The sequence below is a fragment of the Suricata suricatta genome, chromosome 11 (assembly GCF_006229205.1).
Source record: "Suricata suricatta isolate VVHF042 chromosome 11, meerkat_22Aug2017_6uvM2_HiC, whole genome shotgun sequence".
Taxonomy (NCBI): domain Eukaryota; kingdom Metazoa; phylum Chordata; class Mammalia; order Carnivora; family Herpestidae; genus Suricata; species Suricata suricatta.
The window spans coordinates 73,266,166-73,294,095 of NC_043710.1; the positions used below are offsets into that span (position 1 = coordinate 73,266,166).

General features: G+C 38.7%; 1 protein-coding gene across 6 annotated transcripts in view; it reads right to left on the reverse strand.

Moving 5' to 3' along the window:
* Nucleotides 1–3,401: 3,401 nt before the first annotated feature.
* The window catches only part of MRE11 (MRE11 homolog, double strand break repair nuclease), a 63,280-nt gene continuing 38,751 nt past the window's right edge, over nucleotides 3,402–27,930 (reverse strand). For all 6 annotated transcript variants that reach the window (XM_029915091.1, XM_029915093.1, XM_029915088.1 and 3 more), the window contains 6 exons: nucleotides 23,233–23,452; nucleotides 21,744–21,827; nucleotides 14,603–14,661; nucleotides 13,131–13,198; nucleotides 6,210–6,291; nucleotides 3,402–3,577 (listed from right to left, as the gene is read on the reverse strand). In XM_029915091.1, the coding sequence (XP_029770951.1) occupies nucleotides 3,521–3,577; nucleotides 6,210–6,291; nucleotides 13,131–13,198; nucleotides 14,603–14,661; nucleotides 21,744–21,827; nucleotides 23,233–23,452 (570 nt within the window). In that variant the 3' untranslated portion in view covers nucleotides 3,402–3,520. The remainder of the gene's footprint in view (nucleotides 3,578–6,209; nucleotides 6,292–13,130; nucleotides 13,199–14,602; nucleotides 14,662–21,743; nucleotides 21,828–23,232; nucleotides 23,453–27,930) is intronic.

Sequence of the window (27,930 nt, forward strand, 5' to 3'; positions counted from 1 at the left end):
CTCAGTGTTTGAATTTTAAAGAAGACACACTGTCTTTACAATTTAAAAAGAGCTAAAGTTAGTTCTGGTCATGGTAAAGATATACAAATATGCATGGTGATGGCAATCTGTGTGAACTGGCTTTATAGAGATCAAACTAAAACTCTAATATTTTCAGACATAGCTCATAAACATTAAGTTTAAAAGTATTAAAAGGGATAAAAAAAGGAAAAATGCTGATTTTTAAATTCAAGAATATGGAAGCTCTTTGGACTCAAAAACACAAACCTTTATTCTTTAAAAGTTTTACAATAATCTTAATAGTAGTTAGCTCTAAAAAGCCACAGAATACAATGAATTAAATGTATGACAGACACACAAAAAAATCAGGCAACATTGGGGGAAAGTTATTTTTAAATATGGTACATTTCAATGGACACATTTTAAAATGGGACGATTTGTAATTCAATTTTTCTAATAAAGGTTTTTCTTGGTTTATAAAAAACATAAAAGTTTCATCTTGAACTATTTATAAAATTTATCAAACTGGCAATTTCCTTGATAACAGGCTGAGCCAGGTGATATACAGAAAGCAATTTACATCTAAGATTAGAAGGCTAATTTTGGTATTACTGCATAGGTTTAGTATTACTGCATAGGCTCCAAATTTACTGCAAAACTATACTAACTTCATTTCAGATTTGCTGTTGCATCATCCTATTTGCCATCGAATGGTGGAGGCACCACCTTGTGGCAATAGAAAGAGCTTCTCAATTACAGAAGTCAGAAGTGGTTAGTCAGAGGACAGGGGGAGGCACTGGTGGGCTTCTAGGGCACGAGTGATATTCTATTTCTTGACCTGCATAGAGATACCATGAGTGCTCACTTTACAATTATTTATTAAACCACGTGACTTTCCTGTGTTTGTACTTCTAAAGTTTCTTAGAGGGAAAAAGGTCTATATACCTGAATCAAGTCATACGCCTACATGCTTGAAATTTCTAAGCACCCAGCCAGTCATACATGTTGAATTCCCTAGAGTATTCCCAAGAATATATTCTTAGCCTTATAACTGCACTGCTGTATTTTTATGACAGGAACAAAACACTGAAAGGAGGTATATTCTTTGGTAAATGACGGAAGGGTTTTTTCCTCAGGATGTTTTCATCACTGCTCTCCTGGCCTCCAAGAGCAACCGGAGGTCCTCTGCAATCATCTGGAATCACCTCTACACACCTGTACTAACAGGTCTGAAACCTTCTCCAAACCCTAGGTTTACTGCATCAGTACAGAATAGCAAGGGCATGCTTAACGAGGCTACAATATTTAATCAGAAAGGATCTTCTATCATGTGTCCAGGATGCGACACACAGTGTTAACAAAATGATTCAGTAATTGAAGAGAACTTCGCCTCTCTCACGGCCAAGGAATCACTTTTCCTAGGAGCTAACTGCATTATACTTAGTACCTTTCTTCATACCCTGGAGCAAGTTTTAGAAAAAGAGGAAGCCTTATTCTGTTTTCATAGGACCTTGTCAGGATGCTTTCCTGAGGGTCTCCTTTACCAGGCCCCTGGCCCAAGCACATCCTGGCGGCAGTGGGAAGGGCCATTAGCAGACGCCGTGCTGCGCAGGGGGCGGCAGGTGGCTGTCCAGACACCACCGGCCAAACCTGCTTCCGTTCCACAGGGAAGGCACTCTCACTTGTGGTTTCATTTCTGCTGGGAATATTAAAGGTGTGGGCACACGTACCTGAGAATAATTTGCAGGGAAATGCCTTCACCAATTAATGCTACCTGCTAAACTAATCCTTATGCTCAAATAAGGTATGGAAAATATTTTTTAAAAATATTTCAACGGATGTTTTATCACACTTTCTCCCAATAGGTTATATCCCAGGCCTAGGCCATTTCAAAGGGCCATAATATAGCCACTATGCAAATACTCTTTTGTAATTTGACAGTTTGGGTGTGACCGTGCCAGTAATCATGACTAGTGCTCAGTCAAGTGTTTAATTCTACAAATGAAGAAATGTCAGGCTGTTGTATCGCCCAGATCTATAAATTCCCTAAGCAAGTCTTTAAATACAGGTACCTCATAGATGACAGGAAGGAATACTCCAAGGGATATTATAACAGTCTTAAGACGGAGAATGGAACTACTTAACTTAAATCTGAAGAAGTCCAATTCTTATGTCCCCCTGAACACAGTAAGGAAATAACAAACTTGTCCATGGTCATACCACACTAAGCAGCGTTGGGTCTGGTTAGTACTTGGATAGGAGGAAATACGAACTTAACACGGGCTGCTTCACTAAGATTTCTGGAACTATGTCCAATGTGAAGACAAATATCACAAAATTTTGGCACGGATAGTCCAAAGAAGTTGTATTTCAGTATTTTAATCTAATATAATCATAATGATCAACTGACCACTCTAAGAAAGTCCTTCAATATCTTCTAAGAAAGATATAGTTAAGAATAAATCTTAACACTTTTCCTGATAGAAATGGAGGGGAGAGAGAGAGAGAGAGAGAGAGAAGGAGAAAAAGAGAACCATGAATAATGGAGAACAGAGGCAATGGCTATTGCCTAATGGGAACACAATCTTTTAAAATCTTTGCTTCAAATGAAATAAAAAACTTAATAATTCAGAGATTGTTCTATTTTCTTAATACAAATATATCTAATTATTCAAAGTATAAGGTACATCTAACATTCAAAGTCTCAGTGGCTGACACTATTGCAAACGTTAGAAAAAGAACATTACTCAGTAACAAATAAGCTTATGCAGTTTTACAGATTGTTCCACCTTCAGGAAATCCAGAATCTTTAGAAATTATTAAAATTATAAAGAGGTTAAGTTTTATAAGCTCTTTTCCTCAACTTTGGTTAAATGTAACTACATTAAAATAATGACAGAGCCTTTGATAATGAAGCAGAAACATAGAGTGATCGCTTTCTTTTAATCCTGACTCAAGAATGGCATTTAATGGGGCACTTGGGTGGTTCAATCAGTTAAGTGTCTGATTTTATAGCTCAGGTCATAATCTCACGGTCCGTGGGTTCAGGACCCGCGTCGGGCTCTGTGCTGACAGCTCAGAGCCTGAAGCCTGCTTCAGATTCTGTCTCCCTCTTTCTCTGCCCCTCTCTGCTTGCTCTCGGTCTCTCAAAATAAAAAATAAAGATATTACAAAAATTAAGCAAAGCCCTCATTCAGTAAGATGTACAGTAATATGTATGAAGAAAATAACATTCTGGTTTTGTAGGGCATCCCAAGTAACGTTAACTACATACAGATATGGAGAAGCAAGGCCATTCGTATGCCTTTGAGCTAGGACGTTTTTCAATTAAAGGAATCATGTTCTTGAAATGATATGTCAAAACATAAATTCTTATACATTAAGTTTCTCTGTTAAGGAAGTCTTTTTCAAATTCTTTAATTAACAGCAATGCTTAAAAAACTCTTCAGTTGTAAACTCTAGGCTTGCAGTGTTTTGATTTTTCCTGAATCTTGAATGCTTCGAAGTGCTATTAAATATATTATCTTCTGTTTCCTTTTAAAGAGCTAGTGTTCATAAAAGGATCATCGTCGTCATCCTGAAATGACATACAAATGTTACGTGAGTGGTTGGTCCATGCTTCACGGAGGCAAGACAAAGTTCTTTTGGGTCAACACCACCGCCAGTAAAAGCCACTCCCTCCTTTCACACGAGGCAGGCACTCAGTTTTCTATTTCCCTTATAAATAAGACCAGTTTGTTCATTTATCTTCTCCTCCCTTCCCTAGTAGCTTGCTAAGAAGCACTGAAAGTAACGGATTCTGGTGTGTGTGTGTGTGTGTGTGTGTGTGTGTGTGTACCTACGATACGTACCATACACATCTCTCTCCATTAACTGAATAAAGGCAAAAAAAAAAAAAAGGTGAGGGGAAGCCAGGAAAATTAATACCCTTCAAATTATTCCTATTTGATTTTTGAATAGGTTTTTTTCCCAATTACATTTTATTACTGGTGTTACCTAATGTTCTGGAAACTCACCCTCCAAAATAATGAAGCCACATGGCCTAACTCAGAAAATGCTGTAATTCTTATTTCCTCTTCCCTATTTCATGCTAGACATAGAAGACTATTCTCACACTGCTGCAAAAAACCATCTAGCAAATCAATCTTTCAAATGTCTTTCTGGGAAAAGAAGTAGTATCACAGAGGCCCTGGAGCCAGGCTGGAGATTATAGGCATAGTAAGAGCAGACAGGAATATCAGATATTAGAACTAAGAATTTAAAGAGAAGGAAGACAAAAACCTCAGAGAAGCCCAATTTATAAAATTTGATGAGGATAATTTGTTGAATTGCTTGAAGGCATTTTAAGTCTATTACCTCTTTTATTTATTTTTATTTAAAAAGTTACTAAAAAAACTTTCAGATACTCTAAGAGAAAGCAAAATTGCTTGTAAATTTTTGATTTATGTTTCTTTTAAGACACTAATAAAAAGCTAATTATTTGGTGTTAGGCTTGGTTGGTGGTATTAACACATTCAAATGTTAGCTAAGTTGGCTACTGGTGAGAAATGGATGCTTTGAAAAATACAAACTCATTTATTGGTTTATTTTCCACTATTATCAAAGGCAGAACTTATTAAGAAACCAAAGGTAAATCCAAATGGGAGCATAATAATTAGTCAATAGTTTTTTTTTGCTGTTAACATGAACTGTATACACATCTTGAACTGTAATCTATGACCACATGTCTATCTAGATGCTTTGGAATTAACGAATGAACATTAACTGCTCGCTCCCCTTCTGGAAAAAATATGTTAGTTATTTCATAGGTAGATTGAGCTCATGCTGCCACTTTTCTCTGCAGCCTGAATTGTTGGTGAGTCTTCTCCTTAAGCCGGTTCAAAACCTCAGCTGGGATACAAGAGCATGGGAACAGCTGAAGCTCAAAATGAAAGGACTGAGTCACACGCTTCAGCAGGGGTGAACCTGGAGGGCGTTATGCTGCGTGAAATAAGCCAGTCATGGAAAGACGAACACTGAGGACCCCACTTAGAGCAGGTACCTAGGTCAGTCCGATTCATAGAAACGAAAAGAATCATGGTTACCCGAGGTCGGGAGGAAGGGGAAACGAAGAGTTGCTCAATGGGTGAAGACTTCCAGTCCCGAGAGACGGGCACATTCTGGAGACCCGCTGCACAACGAAGTGAGTATACTGAACACGCGTGCACTGCACACTGAAAAGTGGTTCAGATGGCAAGTTTCACACCATGTGTTTTTATCACAATTGAAAAACTTTTTAAATAAAAATAAATAAGAGGTTATAGACTTAAGAAAAACACCTGAAAAGAATTCAACAAAAATAGCAAAGTCCTCTCAAATGGCTGCCATGGAGGGACAGGAAGGGCCAGATTTTAATTCAAAGTGGCTGAACCAACAAACAAAGCCAAGGGCAATAGTCCTGAGTCGGCCTCGTCCTATTCCTTCCTTGATCGTTTTCTGGCCCAGACAGCTGTCTTGAATTGGTTTCTTTCAGACATCTTGCCATTTAACATTTTAGTCCATATGTGAACACCTTTGTGAGTGAAAATCACCACCTCGTGCCATTTTATACAGTAAATGTGTAAAGCATACAAGTGGGTACTTAATAAATATTTTCTTAAAGCAACATTAAAAACTTTTAGACCATCATCATCACTTCTCCAAATACAAATGACAGAAGCTGAAAACAACTATTCTGATTCATTAACAGGGCACATTAAATAAGAACTCACAGAATTTCATATTTCAAAATTGGCAGGCCTATTATATCTGAGTATTTACACTCACAGGTACTAGACTGATGCTACTTATGGACTCTTAACATCTTACGTGCAGTTCAGAGGAAGGTTATCAATGAAACTTTTAAAAAATAATTTCTAGCAACTAGCTTATCAGTCTTTATTTACATTTAAAAAAATGTTTGTTTATTTTTCAGAGACAGAGAGAGAGAGAGAGAGAGAGCGCGCGCACGCACATGCGTAAGCATGAGCAGGGGCGGGCAGAAGGGGGGGCACAGAGGATCTGAAGCAGGCTCTGTGCCGACAGCAGAGCCCGATCTCACAAACTGTGAGATCACGACCTGAGCCAAAGTCAGACACTCAGCCGACTGAGCCACCCAGGGGCCCCAGTCCTTATTTAAATGTTATGAATAGCTAAGAATTAAAGAAGATTGAATAATATGACTTTATTACCTCATCGGATTCAAAATCGACGCCTTTAGCTATCTGGCTCTGGGACATGCGCTTGCTTGATAATGATGATGTGCTTGGCCACCTGGAAAAAACAAGGAAAATGAATCAAAATTCATCAGAAGTGCCTTTTTAGCTAAATGTTTCATTCTTGAAGCAGCCACGAATAAAAATAGCTAATACCTTCTCTTCAATGTACATTAGCAGCATAAAAACTCAATGGTGAGAAAAAGGACTCTGGGGCCAGGGTTTGAATTCCAGTTTTGTTGTTTACTAGCTATGTGGCTTTAGGCAAGTGACTTAGCCTCCTGCCTCAACTTCCTTGTCCATAAAATGAGGATAATAACAATTTTTAGAGATTTATTGTGTTACTAATACACTTAAAGACTTAGATCAGTGCCTGACATACATCAAACACTACACTGATACTTGCTGATTATTACAGGGCTCAGCATATACTAACATGCGTCTGCTACCATCCCCCACTCCTAAAAACTGTGGCAACGCTGAAATACTTCTTATTCAAATATCAGTTATGTTTCTTTAATAGGCCAAAACAATTTTAGGAAAGGCTCACCACTTTCTAGGGTTGCGTCACTGTATTGTGTTCAATCCAAATCAAATAGCAAATATATACTGAGTGTTTGTTCTTTCCCAGGTACTCTGACAGTCTGTGAGAAATATCAGCATACAAGAAGATCATGATTCCCATCCTTATGAAGCTTAACTTGTGCTGATAAAACTTATATCCGCGTGTCTTTTTAGCTTTTAAGCTGTCTTCTTAGATTAGGGACCAGCACACTATGGCCAGCGCAGCCTATGAAGCCTGCCCGGGGTTTTACTGCCTGTGAGGTAGAATGGCTTTCACATTCTGAAATGGGGCAAATTTAGATGGTTATATAAATACATACAGAATATCCTCAATTGTGCCTCTTGGTCTGTAAAATATTTATTATTGGGTTCTTTAAGAAAGTTTGCTGACTTCTCTCTTAAATGAAAGCAGCATTTGTGAATTTTTAGTTACTAATTTATTATTATGTTTTGGGATGTTATTACAGCAAAAGAAATATGTCTGAAGGTCTTGTTTGGAAAACAGGTGGAGAATCAATAGGTCTTGTGTCAGAAGGAAAGAGAAAAATCCACAGGTTCTTATGCATCAAAGTAAAGAAGATGAGGATTTGTCAAGCAATCCTGAAGAGCAACATGGTTTTAGAAGGATCAAGGAAATTTACCAACTGATCCACTTGGGGAGTGCCCAGCTCTATACTTGACCCATGCAGGAACTAACTAACAAGTCAGTTGTGGACTTGACAGGAAGAAGCAGGTCATCAAGAGCATCAAGCCACAGTGCCCAGGTGGCAAAGTTAGGTTCATGCGTTCTTGTTGGGGGCCTGGAGTAAGGGGTGGGGTTTATGGAACCGCCCACTGAGATGTCACTCTGCTTCTGATGTCTCCTCAAATAACCAATGGAACCCAGAGACAAGACAGTCATTCTATGATGGATGGTGGCTCATCTTATGTAAAGAGTCCCTAGTTTGAGGGACCCCACACACCTACAGATCTCATCTGTGAAGGATCCCCTACCCTTAGAAATCAGCAGGGGGGAGGGAAAGAAATGGTTCTGTTGTTTTGATTGCTTGGTTGAAGAAAACAGGTCTTGTCCTGGATATGAGAAAGGGTTTTATTTGATGGCTAAACTAAAGAGAGAGGGGCATATCAAATCGAGTGCCAGGAGCTGTAGAAGTTTTCTCCATTTTTGTTCAGATAGCATTTGCCGCCATATATTAGAGTTCTTCATCTAGAGATGTTCAGCTAGTAAGTCAGCCGTAGCGGTGTTATAAACGCAGGGTAATGTGTTAAATTGGCCTCATACTGTGCCTGGTACATAAAAGGTGCCACAAAAACATTAGTTCCCTGCCACTGCAAGGTTTAACAGGATCCTCTGACCCTCTGCTCCTCCCGCTGGGCCAGCAGGGCTGGGGCTTCTAGTACCTGCTGCTTTAAGGGAGAGTCTGCCAGCTCCAGTAAACCCGAAGGGCCCTCTTGTTCCCAGCACAAAGACAGAGTTTGGAACAACTTTTCCAGGGAAAAGCAGGCTTTCCACAGCCCATCTGGCAGAAAGGAGTTTTACAACTGGAACCTATTTCTGTTTTCAAGTTAACTGCAAGCATATTAGTGCTTTTATTGCTTCCCTTTTCCCTTGTTATTCTTGTTCTGTTTTCCCTAGCGTGTTACTTAATTTATTTAATAAGCACTTACAGAGCTGTTACTGTGTGCCAGGCAACGGACTCAGTACTTGATAAACATTAACTCACTCAAGCCTCATAACCCTATGAAGTAAATATTAGTATATTCATTTTACAAATGAAGACACTCATGCACAGAAAAGTAACAAACAAAAACAAAAAAAAAAAAACAAACTTGCACAAGGTCCATACCTAGGAAGTAGCAGAGCCTAAGTACCATAAATTATAATCAAAGTAACCCATAAAAACCCTGCCATTACTAAAATAACTTTTCAAAACGAGCCTAAATTGTGTCATTCAGGGGCTGTCATCAGAAACACCAATCTGCCATGGCTGATTTCAGATCTACTGCCAAAATGTTAATTTCTAAATTGCGTCTCATCATGTAAATGATTCTTACTGCCTGCACGATGGTTTGAGAGGTTAATCTATTATGTTCAGAAGCGACAACAGAGACAGCTCTGGAGCAGAATGTCTTGGCTGTGTGTAAGCCACTCAACTTACAGTGCCTCACCTTCTTCACAGGTAATCAATGGAGATAATGTAGTGTTTTTTAGTATTTATTTTTTTTTTTAGAAAGAGTGAGCCCACGTGTGGGGGCAAGCAGGTGAGAGGCAGAGAGAGGGAGAGAAAGAGCCCACCGCGGGGATCGAACTCCTAAGCCATGAGATCGTGATCTGGGCTGAAAGCAAGAGAAGGGCGCTTAACTGACTGAGCCACGCAGGTACTCCAGGATAATGCAGTTCTAACAAAGAATACCACCTCCTGGCATAGCTGTGGGCACCGAACAAACTAATTCACTTGTAAAGGCTCAGAAGAGTACCTGACTGAACAATTCAGTTACTGTTATTACCTCACAGGTAAATAAGATGTCAACAGACATTTATTCTTCTGAAAAGGAGACAACCCAAAATGGCAACATCACGATAGTGTTCCTTAATACCCTAAAAATATGTCAAGTAGACTAAAACTATATTTTCATTAGTTCCAATAATGAAAAATACGGACCTCATGCAAGCAAAACTTCTATATTCCTCTCAACTACTGATGCGCTACTGGAAAAAAACCTCCAAAAGCTACACCTGTTTTTGTTTGCGTGTTTTAATTCACAGAGACAAGAATGGCCGAACAAGTATGGATATTCTTTCAAGAAAATCTTCTTTTCCTTAAGCAAATTTGAGTTATGTTTCTATTGACTGGAACCAAAGGAGTCTGATTAATACTGGACTCAAGTTGAAGACAGTAGCTCAAGACTGAGAAATTCAAGTACATTTTTCTATGAGCTAACTACCTCAATGACCAACGACTATGGACCACAAATATACAATCTAGCCTGCATCTGAGCCCATCACGGTTTTGTGTACTCCTACAAAGGCTGGCCTTGGCCTTGGCAACTCTATACTTTCCTGGATCTTTCTCAGGTCTTTCTTGTTGCTTTTTCTACTTTTCCTAAATTCTCAAGGTGGAAACCCAGGTACTGGGACAGAGGCCCTCTTTTCTACTTTCCCTTTCAAGATGATCAATCAATTCCAATGGCTTCAAGTTAAGTATCAGTTATATGCTGTTCAGAAGTAAATTTAGTTATCATCCAAACCCCTGATCTCAGCTCTGGACTCATATCTCTAATTGCCTACAACCAACCCCCCTTCATGTCAATTTTGCAGACATCTCAAATTTTCCATGTCTAAAGCGAATTTGATTATCTGCCTATCATGTTTTATTATAGATTACTGTCACGTTGGTTTCCATATAATGCTCAGTGCTCATCTCAACAAGTGCCGTCCTCCATGCCCATCACCCATTTTCCCTCTCCCCCTGCCTACCATTCTTTATAAAAATCTGTTTCTCTTCTTTTATGCCTTTCTCAGCATATGTCACTATCTAAGTGTACAAGCGGAAAACGTGGAAATCAGCCATGATGTCCTTCTCCCTCACTCCAAATACCTAATCCATTCCCAACTGCTGTCATGTCCTCCTCACAATACAGCCTGAAATCATCTGTTCTCTCCCTTTCCCCTGCTACCACTCTGGTGCAAGTCTCCATCCTCTCTCTTCCGGGGACTCCCCACAGCAGCGGTGGCCTTTCTGGTCAGCCTGCTGGTGCCCTGCCTCCTGCACCACAGGGATCCTTTAGAAATTAACTCCCATGGAGCCACTAGGCTCCCCAATCCTTCTGTGTTCCCCTGCATTTATAATAAAGTCCGAGTTCCTTACCTTGCTCAACTGTTCCTGCTTCATGATATACTCCTGCCTCTCCTATTCTTCTATCAATTCCCTTCTTTTCCATTTTAGTCACTGGCTCCTGAACTACAGTAAGCTTGTTTCTTCTTCAAGAGACTTCTACATGTGCCTTTCCCTGTGCTGGAGGCAAGGCCAAGTCTCTTTCAGTAATATGTCAGCTTAAATGTAACTTCCTCAGAGGCCTTCCCACATCACCCTTCCAGGGCAGATGTCTGTGGCTTGTGGCATTACTCTTTATTGCTGCATCCTTTGTAGGGGCCAAGGTCATGTCCACCCCAAATGGGCCACTTTGGCATGAAAATTATTTTGAGTTAAAAAGCAATCAAACCCAGCAGATTCAAAAAAAGCTCTTTACCTTCCTCTCAAATGCTTACAAAGAGTTTAGTAGAGGACCTGTTCCAGAAAGAGAACTATCACCATAGATACTTATATTAGGACATATGTCATTAAGATATGACAGACAAGAGACACCTAGCAAGGCCTGTTTGAGCAAAATCCTTTGTCCTGCTGATTCTGAGTAGCCCGGCAAACATTTATTTTCCAAGCATTTACACTTTATAATCTTCCTGTGACGTCCCAGACCTGAATCTCCTTCTCCTTAGCTCAGAACGACATATATATTTGGAATTTCCATGATGGATTTCCCCTATGTACAAAACTAAACTTGATTTTCTCCTGTTAATCTGTCTCATGTCAGTCCGGTTATCAACCCAGCAAGAAAGACTTTCAAGGGCAGAAGAAATGCTTTACCATTTCCTTTAAGCATTCTTACACATCTGTTGATCATCAGCCCAAATGTGACCTACCTTGTTTGTGAAACCTTCAAGGACCTATTCTAGGAAGACACTGTCACGTCCCTCAGACTTTAAGGCACTGGAACAAAACATTCATCTTGTTGGATTACTAGTGCCTTGTAATTAGGATACTGCTAATGTGGAAATTCCTTGAACGAAGAAGAAAACATTCCTTTTGTATTTCTACCCCCAGCTCCTAGCAATATGTTTAACTGAAGAAACAAGTTTTTCTGACACAGACCCTTAATTCACATAAAGCATATATTCTTGGTGGGGTCAATATCACACAAGGAACGAAAACTGGTTCTGGGAGATGAGGTAGGGGAAAATACTCAGATACTACAATGGTTCTGGCCTTTCCCAAGCTCAATCCTACCCAGCAAAATTTCATTCGTTAGTATTTAATTTCTCTTGTTAGGGAGAAATTAAATTATTTTAATTACTTTAAGTCAAATTAAAATTTTATCCTTAGGTAATGAAAAGAAGGTTGAGACAATGAAAAACAGGGTGAGAAACACCGAGGCAGAGTTTCTTCTCATTCTCCCTCTTTAATTAAAAAAAATTTTTAATAGTTTATTGTCAAATTGGTTTCCCTATAACATCCAGTGCTCTTCCCCACCAGTGCCCTCCTCCATTATCACCTCCTCCCTTCCCCCCTGCCCCTCCCTCCTCCCCCTTCGGTTCGTTTTCAGCATCATTCTCCCCCTTTCTGCTGCAGCTCCTGCTCAGGCCATGACTCTCAGCTGTCCATTTCTACCCCTTTGCTCCAGATAATTCCTATCTTCAAAACCTCAGGTAAATTTTACTCATTCTATGAAGCCTTTTCTTCTTTCATAGCCCACAGTTCTTGCACCATTTTCTAAGGGCCTATAATATGCACTCACACCTAGTCTGTATCATAAAATTCATACACGATTATGCACTGACTCATCATCCTTTAACGGACTGAAATGTGTTCATCTCTCTTTTCCACAATTTATGTTGCCTAAAGGCAGCAACCATGCTAAAATATTTATTATGTCCCCCATCAGACCTAATGTAATGCTCACACAGAAAATTAGTGTTAAGAAAAGTTCTTGATTATTTTAAGTAGAAATTTTCATTAACTGAGCTTAAGTTAAGCAGTGTTCACCTGAAATACTAACACAGAGAACATGGCAACACTGAAATTAGGTGAACCCTTACAGTAATAGCAAAAATGGCAAAACCCAAAAGGACAGGGAAAAGCACACAAGTGCTCCAAGGGCAGAAAAAGTCAACACGATCCTCTTTTTAGCATTTAGCACAGACTGTTTGTAACTCAGTACATGAAAATGTGATAATAAAGACGCTGAAATCAAACATTCAAAAATACACAAAACTATCTTCTGTTAATTAGAGAATCCAGAACTCCATTGGGAAAATCTTTGGTTAATAGACACAAGAGGAAACAAATGATAGGGAAAATTTCATTGAAAAATACTTGTAATAATGCCGCACCAATACGTGAACCAGCCTTCCATCTGTTTTTCACTCCTCTATTTACTTGAGCAGTTGAAAAGAAATCTGTTAAAACTTCTATGGCATATAAAACGTTGTCAGTAGAACTCTGGATAATTTTAAATTTCTTCATGTTTCTTTCTGCATGAAGCTGCCGCACCTACCTCTGCTCTGTTTTTGAAGTGGTAGGAAACATGTCTTCTTCCTCATCCGACTCATCTACTTCAATCATCTGAGGGAAAAACAAAACAGGGAGTAGTTTTTGCGGGAATGAAACCTCTGACTAAGAATAAACTGTTGAGGGGCACCTGGGTGGCTCAGTTGGTTGAGCGTCTGACTTTGGCTCAGGTCATGATCTGGCAGTTCGTGGGTTTGAGCCCTGTGCTGACAGCTCAGAGCCTGGAACTTGCTTTGGATTCTGTAACTTCCTCTCCCTCTGCCTCTCCCCTGCTCATGCTCTGTCTCTCTCTCTCAAAAATAAATATTAAAAAATAAAATAGTTGAATCTCAAGAAAAATCTTTTCTAAATATACCAAAAAAGTCACAAATAAAAGAGGGCAGAAACCACATGAAGAGCAATTGTTAAAACTGAAGCTTAGGCTGACCTCCCTTAATGTCTTTGATCACAAATGGTTTTCCTTCTATAGAACATGTCTGAGCTCGCCTTTCTCCCGGAAACCACAGCAGCCGGGGCACCTAAGGTGAATGACTCATGGAGGGTCACGTGCAGGCACTGTCTGGTTCTACCGAGGAGACCATTAGTGGTTGGCAGACCATTTCCAGTTTAAAATTTGGTACAGGACCATATGGAAAGTACTGTAGATCTAGCTTTCTCTTACATTCATCCCCATTAAACACCATTTGGTAGGTTTAGGGCCCAGTAAAGATATTTGTGATTCTTGATTCTACCATCCAAAATATTACTTATTCCTCTATATTCGTAAATTAAATCTATTAAATCTAGAGCTGAACACAGTGGTCCTTAGATTCTGACCACTTAGTTTGTCTTGAGTCTAGCTCTAGCCATCAGGGCACCAAGTCACAGTATTATGAGAGGCTAAGTAGCAAAAGGAAGCCACATTTAATAAGACCTCTATATGCACTGAACTCCTATCTGCAATATTAATATTCCATGTATGGACTTTTTTGGCTCAACACTGTTACCCTTAAAAATATTACTGGATACATACATTTATGGATTTCTAATCATGAGATCCATTATTAAAAAATAAATCCCTTGGGGCGCCTGGGTGGCTCAGTCGGTTAAGCCTCTGACTTTGGCTCAAGTCAGATCTCACGTTCATGGGTTCGAGCCCTGCGTCAGGCTCTGTGCTGACAGCTCAGAGCCTGGAGCCTGCTTCCGGTTCTGTGTCTCCTTCTCTCTCTGCCCCTCCCCCTCTCATGCTCTGTCTCTCTCTGTATCAAAAATAAAAATAAAACATTAAAAAAAATTTAAATTAAATTAAAAAAAAAAAATCCCGGAAGCCCTCAGTCATGATAATCTATAAAGTTTTCTCCAAGCTTTAATGCTCCACATTTTTCATTCTCTTGTTTACTTTGTAGATCAAAGAGCTGACAATTCAGAATGCAGGGAGCATACATTATTAAAAAGCAATTATAAAAACCTTTTTCTTACCTCTGTATAATTCTTAGTAGCAACATTTCGGGACGGCTGCTGTCTTGTAGATTTAAAGGCTATGATACAAAAGAAGAAACATCCATTATGTTACTCTTAAAATAACTTAGGAGAATTTCCCACATCTTTAGCTGAAGATTTTGTAAGCTCTATCTATAAAAATCCATGATGACCAATTATAAAAACATTTTCTATTTTTTAAAACCTAAAGGGACATAGAATTATATGTTCAAATAAATCAGTGCCTAGCTGGCAGTCTCATGATTTGCTGGTCTATTCAAATACAATAACAAGCAGTGTTCATAAATATACCTACACTAAAAACATTTTATAGAAAAACACATGAAGGATAAAATCTGATCACCTAATGGATTTAACTCCAAATATATTGAAGGTGACCCTTCTAGTGTCTTCTTTCTCTTATAATTGGCAACACCTTTCCCTGAGGTTATGTTAGGAGCCACGTGGCTCCAGTAAAAGATTTCTTATTCTCCTCTACTTTGTTAGCCATATTTTGTACCTAAGAAATAGTCCAGAGGAAAATTCTAGAAAACAGTGTATGTTTTACGCTATTATAAAACTTCCCTTTAAATCCTTACATTTTAGCTTTATAAACCTAGTTAGAATCATCAAGTTTATTTTTCCCAAAACCAAAACCACGATTTTATGATTTTATAGTAAGAAGTACATATTTGGTCTATGTCCCCATTTGTGGCAGAGCTCCTAATACCTTAGGAATTTCCTGAGAGCCATAAAGGTATCTTTTGTTATGTTAATGAAGCGACCTTCAAACTACACCTAAAGCTGAGGGCTGCTTACCAAGGGAACCAATTAGAAATCAAAGGTTGGAACTCAGTCTTACCCCATGATTTCCAAGGAGACCAGGGCCAGAGGTTGGATCAATCACCAATGGCCAATTTAATCAGTCAGTGGTAATGAAGCTGCCATAAAAAAACCAAAGGAGGGATCTGGCGAGCTTAGGGAGAGTAACTCAGAAAGCTTCCATATGCCAGGGTGCCAGCCCCCAAACTCCCTGAGGATACAAGTCCTTTGTTCAGGACTTTACCTTTCCGATCTCTTCAGTATAGTAGATATAGTAGACACAGGAGATACAGTAGATATAGATAGTAGATGTAGTAGATACAGTAGTACAGACAGTTGTTACAGGAGATACATATAGTGCATCTACTAACATAGTTATAAGTAGTTTAGATATATTAGATGTAGTAGTAGATATAGATAATAGTTATAGACATAGTAAATATAGTAGACATAGATAGAGTAGATACAGATAGTGGTTATAGTAGATAGAGTAAATATAGTAGTTATAGTACATACAGATAATAGTATAGTAGATACAGAGAGTATACAGTATACAGATATTGTATCTACTAACTGTATCTACTATAACTTATTTTGTCAGAGACTTAACACCAAATCTAGCCTAATAAAAATGTTTTACACTTATGTGTTAACAAATCTATTTCATCTTTAAAAATAAGTCCCAATGCTGAACAGTTGAACTATAAAACCTTTAGACCAAATGAATTTACATAAAAGACATATTTAGACTAATATTTATAAAACATCCATTTTCTTAAGTTTATTGTAAACACTGCCACTAAAACTAACAGCAGCAATCATTCCTTGGAGTCTTATGAAATCCTGTGCTAAGTAACGTACATGTAGATGTTCATGTGATACTTGGAACTACACACTGTGTGGAGTCAGTGCTATATTGTCAATTTTACAGCTAAGGGATTTGGAGCTTACGGAATACAGTTTACTCTTATTGGGGGCTTAATATGTATATATACTATGCCAAATACTCTACATGTATTTCCTAATTGATCTGCAAAATAACCCAATGAGATCAATGCAATCATCTCCCTATCTTACAGATGAGGACACTGAAGGCGGAAAGCCTAATTAATGTGTTGGAAGACACATAGCAGTAATTCAAGGAGTCAGAATTCAAACCAATAGCTCTGACTTTAGACCCATGCTCTTAACTTTATGCTAAACAATCTCTAAGGGATTTTTATTCCGTCATTCTCCAGTATTTAATGAGCATCTGCTCTATACCAGGCACTATGGACACTATGATGAACAAAAGTGACTCAGTCCCTGTTCCGCTGGTGCTGGTGGGGCAAGGGCATGGAGGCAGCCGGTAAAGAGCTCGCCAACCAGACTTGGTCTGACCCAAAGCCCAGGTTCTTATCCTTCACCATCTGCTGTAAAAGGCACCACATTTAGATTTTTTCCTAAACATAATTCTGAAATCTTAAGTTTCACATTCTTTTATCTTAGGTCTATAAGCTTCTTTTTACAAATGAATAATATTACTTTTAAAAAAATGAGTATCGGTGAACATTTTAAGGCCCTATAATTGGTCTTTTTGTCTTCTCTGTGCAAACAGAAGCTTTACTCCACATTATCAATGGATAACACAGCAGTGTTCATTCGGGAAAGAATGTCTTCGGAAAGTCTCACAGCAACAGTAGTTCTGAAAGGACCTGAAGGCAGAATGTGAAAAAATGCTCACAAAAACCTCAGTGAGATAGAAAGTTTTAGATGCAAAGGAGGCAGCCACATGTGAGTTTTAAAGAAAGAAAATACGGATGAGACTTCTGCTACTTGTTTATTATGGGCTAGGTTGTTCAAACACTGCAGCTCAAAGCAACCCAAACTGCTCCATAAAACATTAAAAAAAAAAATTGAATGGTATTGAATTACTGATCACATAAAAAATTAACAGGCCAAAGAGGAAAAAAAGCTCGAACTCAAAGAATCAAACAGAATCCTTTTCCGTGGGGACCTGTTTATTTGGACAAATGTTCACACTGATCTTGACAGCTCTGTAGAGACAGAAAGAGCTATCTACAACAGGTCAAGAGCTGGTCAAGGCAAGAAAAGGGCTCACTAAGGCATTTCCTCCCTACCTTAAGCTGGGACCCCAGTGATTAAGGAGAGAACCAGATGTAAACAGGATCTTGCAAGTACGTATCAGCTGGCTGAGCCTCAAGTCGTAAATTTAAATTTTTTTTTAACATTTTTAATTTATTTTTGAGAGACAGAGAGACAGCGCAAGCAGGGGAGGGTTGGAGAGAGAGGGAGATACAGAATCCAAAGCAGGCTCCAGGCTCTGAGCTGTCAGCACAGAGCCCGACGTGGGGCTTGAACCCATAAACCGTGAGATCATGACCTGAGCCAAAGCTGGATGCTCAACTGACTGAGCCACCCAGGCACCTCACAAGTCGTAAATTTAAACACAGTTTAATGTGATCTAAGACTTGTGGTGCCCCTAGATGCCTGAAGAAACAAATAGGAATTACGTATGGAGGACCTTCATCCTTGATCTCAAATTATTCCTGCTGAGAATTTTTAGGGACAATAGGTAACAAAACATGCAAGGAAACACGTCGCCATAAATGAGAAACAACAGAAACAGAAATCAAAAACAGACAATAAAAAGAGGCCAAAGGCATTCAGATGCTGGGTTATTAGACACAGAATGCAGCACAAGTATCCTTACTCTGCACACACACAAAATTACAGACAGGCTTAAAAATATCTGCAGGGAATTTTTTAAATCACACAGCATATTTAAAAAGAACTAAGTGAATTTCTACCCCCACAATAAACAATGAAAATCAAAAATGTAAAGGACAGTTTTAAGAATAGATGGGTGTGGGGAGCCTGCCTGGCTCTGTGGGTAGAACACGCATCTCTAATCATTGGGTTGTAAGTCTGAACCCCAGAGAAAGGTTGGAATTTACTTAAAAAATAGATGGGTGATTTGGAAGATCAATACAGCACAGGATGATAAAACAATGGAAGACACAAGAGAGACTAATCATCATGGGAAGGACACAGGGAATCTTGTATTTATGTAAGTGAAGACCTAGAAGAGAGGAGAAAAAGAAGAGCACAGAGGTAATATCTGACGGGAGAGGACTTTATAGGAAGTGAGGAAAGTTTCAGTGTCAAAGAGCCCAATACACGCTAAGCAGGATAAAAGAGAATCCCCTATCTAGATTCAAGGTAGTGAAACTGCAGAACACCAAACAGCCGGCTGGAGGAACAACAGACTAAGAAAGAAAGGAAGGAAGGACAGGAGAAAAGAAGGAAGGAAGAAAGGAAGAAAGAAAAAGCAAGAGCCAGCAAGCAACAAGCTTCTAACATAGCTAATTTCTTCAACAACAAGAATCTTATTTTAAGTGATTAATTCTGCCCATTGGTGCCAAGGAAAGCTTCACATAAAACAATTAAACCAGGATGAAACCAGGCAGTTTGGGCCGAGGTGCAGGTGGGTAATTTATAACATCTGTGTCACATGTTAACCAACTTCTGGTGGCTTAACATGGAAGGATACAGATCTTACTCACTTTGTTTTCCTATCTGTTTTTTGTTTTTACAATGAACATTTTGTAAAGGCCTACTATGTGCCAAATTCCTTGCCTTTCATCTTCAGAATAACTATGTAGAGACTACTATGTAAACAAACATAGGAGTTGAACTCCGCCTACATCCTTTCTATGCTGCTGGTTTTGACTTTTCTCCTTCTCGGTGTTATCTGGGCCCTGCCAAGAATAGAAAGTACCTTTTTGGATGCCATTTCCCAAATGGCAACAAGGACAACATGGTTTTGGAGTAAAGACAAGGATCTCAGCTGACTCTTCTCAAGTACTGAATAACTACTGAGAAAAATACAACTGAACTTTTGATAAGAAGGTTCTTTAAGAGTCATTTACTTGATTTGATGTTTTATCTTTCCTCCAATGTCAACTGTCATCCAATGAATGTGGAAAACTTCCTCTGATAGTGTCACAATTCACTTCCTTCTGGTGTGTCTATCTTCACATTAATGAGATAGGTTACTCTATATAATGCAAAGACTCTTCTATCGAGAGCTAGTAGGTAGGTATGTAATCTTACCTTGTTCTGGAAACCAGTAGTACAACCTGCTTTTGAACAGCTCTGGGGTTAGGGGCACTGACCCTGCACAGTCCAAAGATCCCCATGTAACTTCTGACTCCCCCCAAACTTACCTACTAATGGCCTGCTATTTATTGGAAGTCTTACTGACAACATAAACAGTTACCACTTATTTTTCACGTTGTATTATATACTGTATTTTTACAACAGAGTAAACTAGAGGAAAGATAGTGTTATTAAGAATATCACATGGAAGGGAAAATGCATTTATAGTACTGTCCTGTATTTATTGAAAAAAAAAACACATATAAGTAGACCTATGCAGTCTAAACTGATGGGGTTCAAAGGTCAACTAGTGACACATCTCTGGTTCTGGAGTCTAGAGTCTATGGAATGTGGGATTAATCCAAGTTCTAAAATTTCCTAGTTGTGAGACTGTGGGTTAAGTTGCCTATCTTTTCAAAGCCTCAGTTCTGTTTTCTGTAAAAGAGGGATAATGTAAGTATCTAACCAGAGAGCTGCTGAGAAGCAAGCAGTAACTCCTTCATAAATACCAGCTATTCAGAGGATTAGCATTAGTGGTTTTATCAACCTAGTACAAGTTGCTTAGCTCAGCTCCCTCACCTATAAGATGAGGGACTAGGTGAAGTTATTCTTAAGTCTTCTTTATCAGATAATAAACTTAACTCTGTAAGCTTCTAGCCTTTCCCATCTATCCTTATTGGGGCCCATGGATGAACTTCATGGAGTCCCAGAACCCTCTGACAATGAGTGCACTTGCACTTGAACACCTACTTAAGAATGAGACACAGCTCTCATCAGATTCTTAAGCATCCATCCATAACTCAAAATAGTTAAAACCACTGCCTTTGGGACTATACAAGTCAAATGTATTCTTTCATAGGACAGAACTGAATTTATATAAAGACCTGAATTCTTCCCAGGTGAGATATCTCAAGTTCCTTCTCCATTTTTCCTATGATATGGTTTTCCTTCTGAATGATCACATGTAGTTGATATCCTTCTTGAAACACGGTTCCAAAAGTAAGTACAGAGGGAGAACATCCTTGCAGCAGAGAGGCACTACTTCTATTAATATTGTTAACATATAATTAGACTTGGACAGTTAGGAGGAGCTGCACATTCTTACCGACCTTAGTCTTGTTTACTTAAGTATGCGGCTAAGTCACATACCTCTCACAACTCTTTACACAGCTGTCCTTTTGGACATACATGCAGTTTATATTTACCCTTAATACATTTCATTGTGTAAGATTTAGTCCAACTCTCCATCTGTCTAAAATTAACCCTAACTATGAGTGAGGCAATAATTAACCTCAAATAAAAGATAAAGTAAATGAAATGCATATGGCTATGTATGCATTTTATGAATGCTAGGTAAAAAAAAAAAAAATCACCATGTTTTAACAATGTTACTTTTAGAAGCCCCTGGGTGGCTCAGTCTGTTAATTTCCGCTCAGGTCATGATCTCACAGTTCCTGAGTTTGAGCCCTGTGTTGAGCTCTGTGCTGCCAGCGTGGGGTCTGCTAGTGATATTCTCTCTCCCTCTCTACCTCCCCATCACTCTCTCATTAATTAAATAAGTAAATACACATTAAGGGAAAAAATTCAAAACAATGTTGCCTTATGGTGATCTCAAAATCATAATATTAAAAATAGTTTATTATACTTTTAGATTAGTATTAAAAATAGGTCCCTTTAGTTTGAGGCCAAATTTTAGATCATAACACATATAATATTAGTTCAAAGAATCCTAACCATAATTTCTCTTAAATACAGATTACCTGACTTCCCTGTGCTAACAGTAGAGCTGGACCAAAGCGGCATAAGAAAGTAAACAATATATGAGGAAGCAGCTCTTTCTCTCTTGATCATTGTTGATAAACTGACCTATTGACTGACTTTTCTAGGGCTTCACGATCCCTCTATAAAAAGGAAATAATCAAATTTGTCAAAAGGGATTATAAGAAATAATTTTTAAAGTTTACCCTGTTCAAGAGCTCTGATGAATGGCAAACACCTTTTAAAGAATAATTTATCCTGTAATCCTAATAATCCTTTGACTCCCCCTCACAATGACGGCCACACAGACCGATGAGGTTCACTAACGGTGAATTCCTAGGTCCTCCTATGTTGACGTTTATAAATGACTGCGAGGCAAACATTTGCAATCCATACTCACCATCTATAATAGACATATTTCTAGAGGTTGACAAAGCAGCCTTTGAACTCCTGCCTCGAGTAGAAGTATCCAGACCACTGCCTGCTGTTAGAATAATGAGCAGTCAGTACATAATACTGTCAGTAGACAAGGTTTTTTAAAAACAATGCCAAAATGAAATGAAAATAGTTACGTCAAAACATAGTTTTATGTATAAAAACTCAAAGACACATATTGCAAGAAAAATCTAGGCTCAGCAATTTATAAAGACTATACTTCTACCACATTTGGCTCATATTGTTCCAAAAAAAAATTTAAGGAAATATTTTGTAGTAAATTTAAGGATAATGAAAATAAATTATCATTAGAGGATGACAATTTCTCTCCCTGGAAAGTTATTTTTAAAATTTTTTTTCCTGTTTTTTATTTATTTTTGAGACATAGAGAGAGACAGCGTGAGCAGGGGAGGGTCAGAGAGAGAGGGAGACACAGAATCCAAAGCAGGCTCCAGGCTAGAGCTGTCAGCACAGAGCCGATGCAGGGCTTGAACCCACGAACTGTGAGATCATGACCTGAGCCGAAGCCGGACACTTAACCAACTGAGCCACCCAGGCGTCCCTGGAAAGTTTTAACTAAAATATTATTCTACCAGCTTAAGATTCCTATGAATAAGTACTTAATAAAAACAACTTAAAAAATATTTCTAGAAATGGATTTATATAATGTAACAGGAAACCACTGGATGGCCAGTTTTCCATTACTTGGATTATTTTAGGACAACAGTGCCACATTAAATACACTGATGACAGTTAATGTCAATGACTGCTTTAAGAAATCAAATTGTTTTGGGCGCCTGGGGGACTCGGTCATGATCTCACAATTTGTGAATTCAAGTCCCACGTCAGGCTCTGTGCTGACAGCCTGGAGCCTGTTCCAGATTCTGTGTCTCCCTCTCTCTGCATGTTCCCGGCTCATGCTCTATCTGTCTCTCTCTCAAATATAAACAAACATAAAAAATAAATAAAAAAAATCAAATTGTTTTATGGTAGTTTTCTTTCTGCACAAATTTTCTAAGCTACTTTATAAAAATGCAGGCATTTGTATCTTATGGTAGTCACAAAAATAATAATCTTTATGGCCTGGAGTTTGTTTTTGCTGCCAATGGTCATTAGGTAGCCATTTTCCTCAGCAGCTCGTATTTGCCTATTGCCTTACACGTTTGAGAGTAAACAGGACATTAAATGTACCTAAAAGGTACTATGTGAGAAACATAGTGAAGTTCTTAAAAAAAATATGTTAAGAGCAATTAAAACCTTATGTGCATATGGCCATTAAAACTGATTTAAGTAAAACATACGTGTCAGAACTACATAAAAGATGGACTTTATGCATTATAAAAACAAAACTTTCAAGGACTGCATCACGTAAATTGATGACAGGAATACAATCCTGTGTTTCTCATTCGACTGCCAGGCCTGAATGTGTGTGAAGGATAGGACTCAGTGCTAACCTCTTCCTCTCTGAGACCCTCCCCTCGGGGCTGAACTCTGGCCTCTTCCCCCTCGTCGGCCTCTTCCACGGCCTCTTCCTTTGTTGGCTGCTGCTGCGATGTCATCGTCAGAGTCATCGGCCATCTGCTCTGCAAAATCTATACTCATAAGGTCCTCAGTACTAAAGGCGGAAGCAGAGTCCTCAGACTGAGATCTGAGGGCTCTGGCCCTGGTCATAGCCTGCGAGGGAGAGAGGAGAAAGTACACATTAGTATATAATGCAGAATCCTAAGTCATTAATCTGGTCATTCTGGTAACATTTAATATTGTCAAACTGCCGACACCATTCTATTTCATTAATCATGCTATAAAAATGTCAAGCAGGAGAAGAATAAAAAGCTCAGGACCAAGAAGATGCCACAAATTTTAATTTGGTAATAAACTGTCTAAAAAGACAAGTGTGAGACTTAATGAAATATTTTAACTCTGAAATGAATAGATTTTGATTAAAAATAGGATAACATATAAGCAATGCTATCCTGAGTTCTTCCCTTAAGCCAATCAAAAGGTAACAAGGAGAACAGAAACAAGACGCAATATACTTTCAATGAAATAAGAAAATAGCTCCAACTTCAAAACACAAACTCTCTAAGAAGAGTTAACAGATATAATACAGATCTGACCTAAGGGACAGGGTTGAGAAGAGTCTCAGGGAGTAGAGAGCTCTCTAAAATTATTCTACAGGTCCTAAGGGACCAAGACTATAGTCTCCCTTGCTGGGAATAGAAAGTTCTCAGTCTAAGAACAGGTGGGAGAACATTTCTAAGTGCTTGGTGATACCATAAAGTAAGAAGAGACAGGGCCAAACGAGGAGATGAGAACCAAGCAGGCAGGGTAGAAGTAGCAGTCAAGTGGGCTGTGGGAGATCATCCAACTTCATGATGATTTTAGCTTAAGGGAGATAACAGCTCATCCACTACATGAAGGACTCGACACAGCATTACTATGTGAAAACAAAAAAACAAAACAAAAGAAAAACCGCTTCAGGGAACACACCAAAAAAATATAAAGAAAAAAGGAACAGAAAAAGAATTCAACAAATTTTTCTTGTCCCAGATGAAGTAAGGTCAAGCGTCATTATCTTGGCTTCTGTATCTGTAGCCCCCAGAACGATACTCCGGACACTTCTGCAGTCCAGTGTGGGCCTGCGCAGAGCGGCAAACATCCCGCGTCTCCTGACGCACACGGTCCCTGATGAAGATGCACGCCGGCACACTGTGCTTTCCGTTTCATCTCTCACAATTTAAACAAGTGTCCTTTCTGTGGCATATTCACTGCCACGTTTTCCGCATTGTTGGGCTTTTGGCTGGTGATACAGTGGACTGTCGAAGCGCTGTCTAGTGCTCCCAAGAGCAAGCAGGCTGCCGTGTGCCTGACAGATGACCTATGTGCTAGATGAGCCACATTCAGGTTCTAAGTTCAATGCTAATGAATTACAATACATATCAATTAAGAGGTCTTTAAACAGAAACACACGTGAAAAGGGTATGCACTAATCAGCTGACAAAAAAGGAAACAGCAGTTGGCAGGAACATAATCGTATATTTTCCCCTAGCAGCAATATGGCTCCGTATTTGCTAATTTAGTGTTTGTGGTGACCTAGAACAGAGAACCTGTACTTCTTTTTGAAAGTAGACTTAAAAGGAAAAAGGAGACCTAAATTACATAATTAATAAGACAGATCGAATTGATATATGTTGAACTCTATACTCTGAAAATAAGTAATATACTTCTTTGCAAGACCTCATGAAGTGTTTAGCTGATCTATCATGGGGTGCTAGGGAAAACAGCAGTAAGTTCCAAATAGTAAGAAGTATCGTTATATTGTCTAATCGGCATGAATAAAATGAGGAATTAGCGACAATACAACAAAAACACTTGCCTCAAAACCACAAACCTAAAATTGTAGAAACCTAGAAAACAGTAATAAAAATACTATGTACAAAACATATGAAACAATTAAAGCAGTGTTTGTAAAGAAAGCCTACAACCTATTAAAAAAGAATGAATGCAAATACGGAGATCTGGCATTCAAAAAGTTTGGACAAAGAAAACCCACCCACAGGAAACTACCAGAGATCAATAATGAGGCGTGTCTGGGTGGCTCAGTCAGTTGAGTGTCCCACTTTGGCTCAGGTCATGATCGCAGGGCTAGTGAGTTCAAGCCCCCATCGGGCTCTGTGCTGACAGCTCAGAGCCTGGAGCCTGCTTCAGATTCTGTGTCTCTCCCTCTCTCTCTCCCCCTCCCCTGCTTGTGTTCTCTCTTTCTCTCTTTTCTCTCTCTCAAAATAAATGATCATTAGAAATTTAAAAAAAAAAAAATCTGTTTATATAAAAACGAAATCCATGATGATACAATCATAAACAAATATATTTTAAGCAAAAATCCATTCAAATTAGCAAATTTAAAAACTGGTCCTCTGGGACAAGATTACACTGATAAAAATCAGTAATTTAATAAAAAGGGAGAAAAGACAAATACCGTTAGAACTGAAGGTGAAGGGAAAAAGATCTAGGGAAAATTCAAGAATCCTGACAAATACTCTTCAATCCTAAGTAAATGGGAAAATAAATGACCTACATGGATCCAAGAATAGGTACACAGTCTCAACAGATGAATATCAAAGAAAAGTTTGAGAAAGCTGTTAAAGGAACAACACCTCTGAAAAGGACCACAGCCAGAAAGTCTCACAGGAAAATTCTACCAAATCTTCAAAGAACAGACAGTTCCACTGCTATTCCCACAGTACCAGAGTGTAAAGAAAGCTTCCAACTTATCTTTATAAAGCCAGCATAACACGGTACAGAAAAAGTGACAAAGGACTGCATGCACAAAAAGAAAATTACAGGATCTTACTTATGAATATGAAAGTGAACAAAGAGAATCCAGGAACATATGGAAAAACCGGTATACCCATTACCAGGGGGTTCACAAAGTGACAACAAGAATGGGGCAATAACAGGATACGGTTTAATACAATTTGCCGAATTAATAAATAGAACAAAGGAGGAAATGTCCCCCATGCTTATCTATACATGGGTTAAAAAGGCACTTAATTCATCACCCATTCTGGATTTGAACCCCTAAACCAATCTTTTGCATGACAAATACCCTAAATGTGCTATCCCCTCACCACACAAAGAGTGTGCACACTTTGATGTGAGAGAGACCAATGCCATCAGCACAAAAACAAAGCAAAAATTTCTGGGCCAAGAACATGACCAGATGTTTCATATAAATGATTTATAATCACAAAAATCACTCAGAATCACTGCTAACAAAAGCAGTATGGATTAAAAAGAACAGCAAGAGACAATTTCTAACCCTTTAGATCTGTAAAGATCAAAAGATGTAGTGGGGCGCCTGGATGGCTCGGTCAGCTTAGCAACTGACTTTAGCTCAGGTCAGGATCTCATGGTTCAGGAGTTCGAGCCCCAAGTTGGGCTCTGCACTCACAGCTCAGAGCCTGGAGCCTGCTTCAGATTCTGTGTCTCCCTCTCTCTCTCTGCCCTTCCCCTGCTTATGCTCTGTCTCTCAAAAATAAACAAATATTAAAAATATATTTAAAAAACCCACAAAAGATGTAGTAAGACATCATGATGACAAAGATGTGGGGAAATAACCACTCCCCAATACTGGTCAGAATGTAAATGGGGGTGACATCTCTGGAGTGATGGAGTCGTATCTAGCAAAAATCTAAAATGCATATGCACTTTTACGATTATTCCTTGGAATGAATTACCCACCATCATTTCCAAATTTCGTACTTTCCTTGGTCTAAATAAGCTGTTAGAACCTTTGATATTGTGAATAATGCTATGAGCATGGGTGTACAAATATCTGAATCCTTGCTTTCAATTGTTTGGAGTAAATACCTAGAAATGTAATTGCTAGATCACATAATTGTATTAATTTTTTGAGGAATTATCATACCATTTTCCACAGAAGCTTTTATATTCCCACCAACAAGGCACAGGGTTGCAATTTCTTCATATTCTTTGCAACACTCACTATTTTCTAGGTTTTTTTTTTTTAACAGTCATCTTAATAAAGTGAAGTGAGATCTCTTTGTGGTTTCATGGTACAATTCCCTATTGATTAGTGATGTTGAGCATCTTTTCACACACTTATTGATCACCTGTTTATATTCTTTGGAGAAATGTCTGTTTAAGTCCTTCATCCACTTTTTAAGTTGTGTTTTGTTGTTGTGATTGAATTTCAGGAGTTCTTTACATGTTCTGGATATTAATCATGTACCGAACACATAATCCGCAAATATCTTCTCGATGCGCCTCTTCACTGCGTTGACAGTGTTTGGTGCTGTAGTTTGGAAGGGGATCAGCCCTGCCTCAGATTCAGGAGGAACACAGGAAACCAGAGGCTGGGAAAACTATGGACTACGGGTTAGGCTAAGAATAGATTTCACACTTTTAAAGGACTGTTTAAAACAACAACCACCACCCACCACATACACAGAGAAGAATATGTGGCAAAGACCACAGATGGCCTGTAAAGCCTAAAATATTGACTATTTGGTCTTTTCTTTAAATGTGAACTTAAAATACTTGAGAGCTTTCCAGTGTGAACAAGAAGCTTTAAAGCCTCTTGGAAGCACTAATGCTTTTGTCTGTTTGTTTAAATAATTTAAACTACCCCC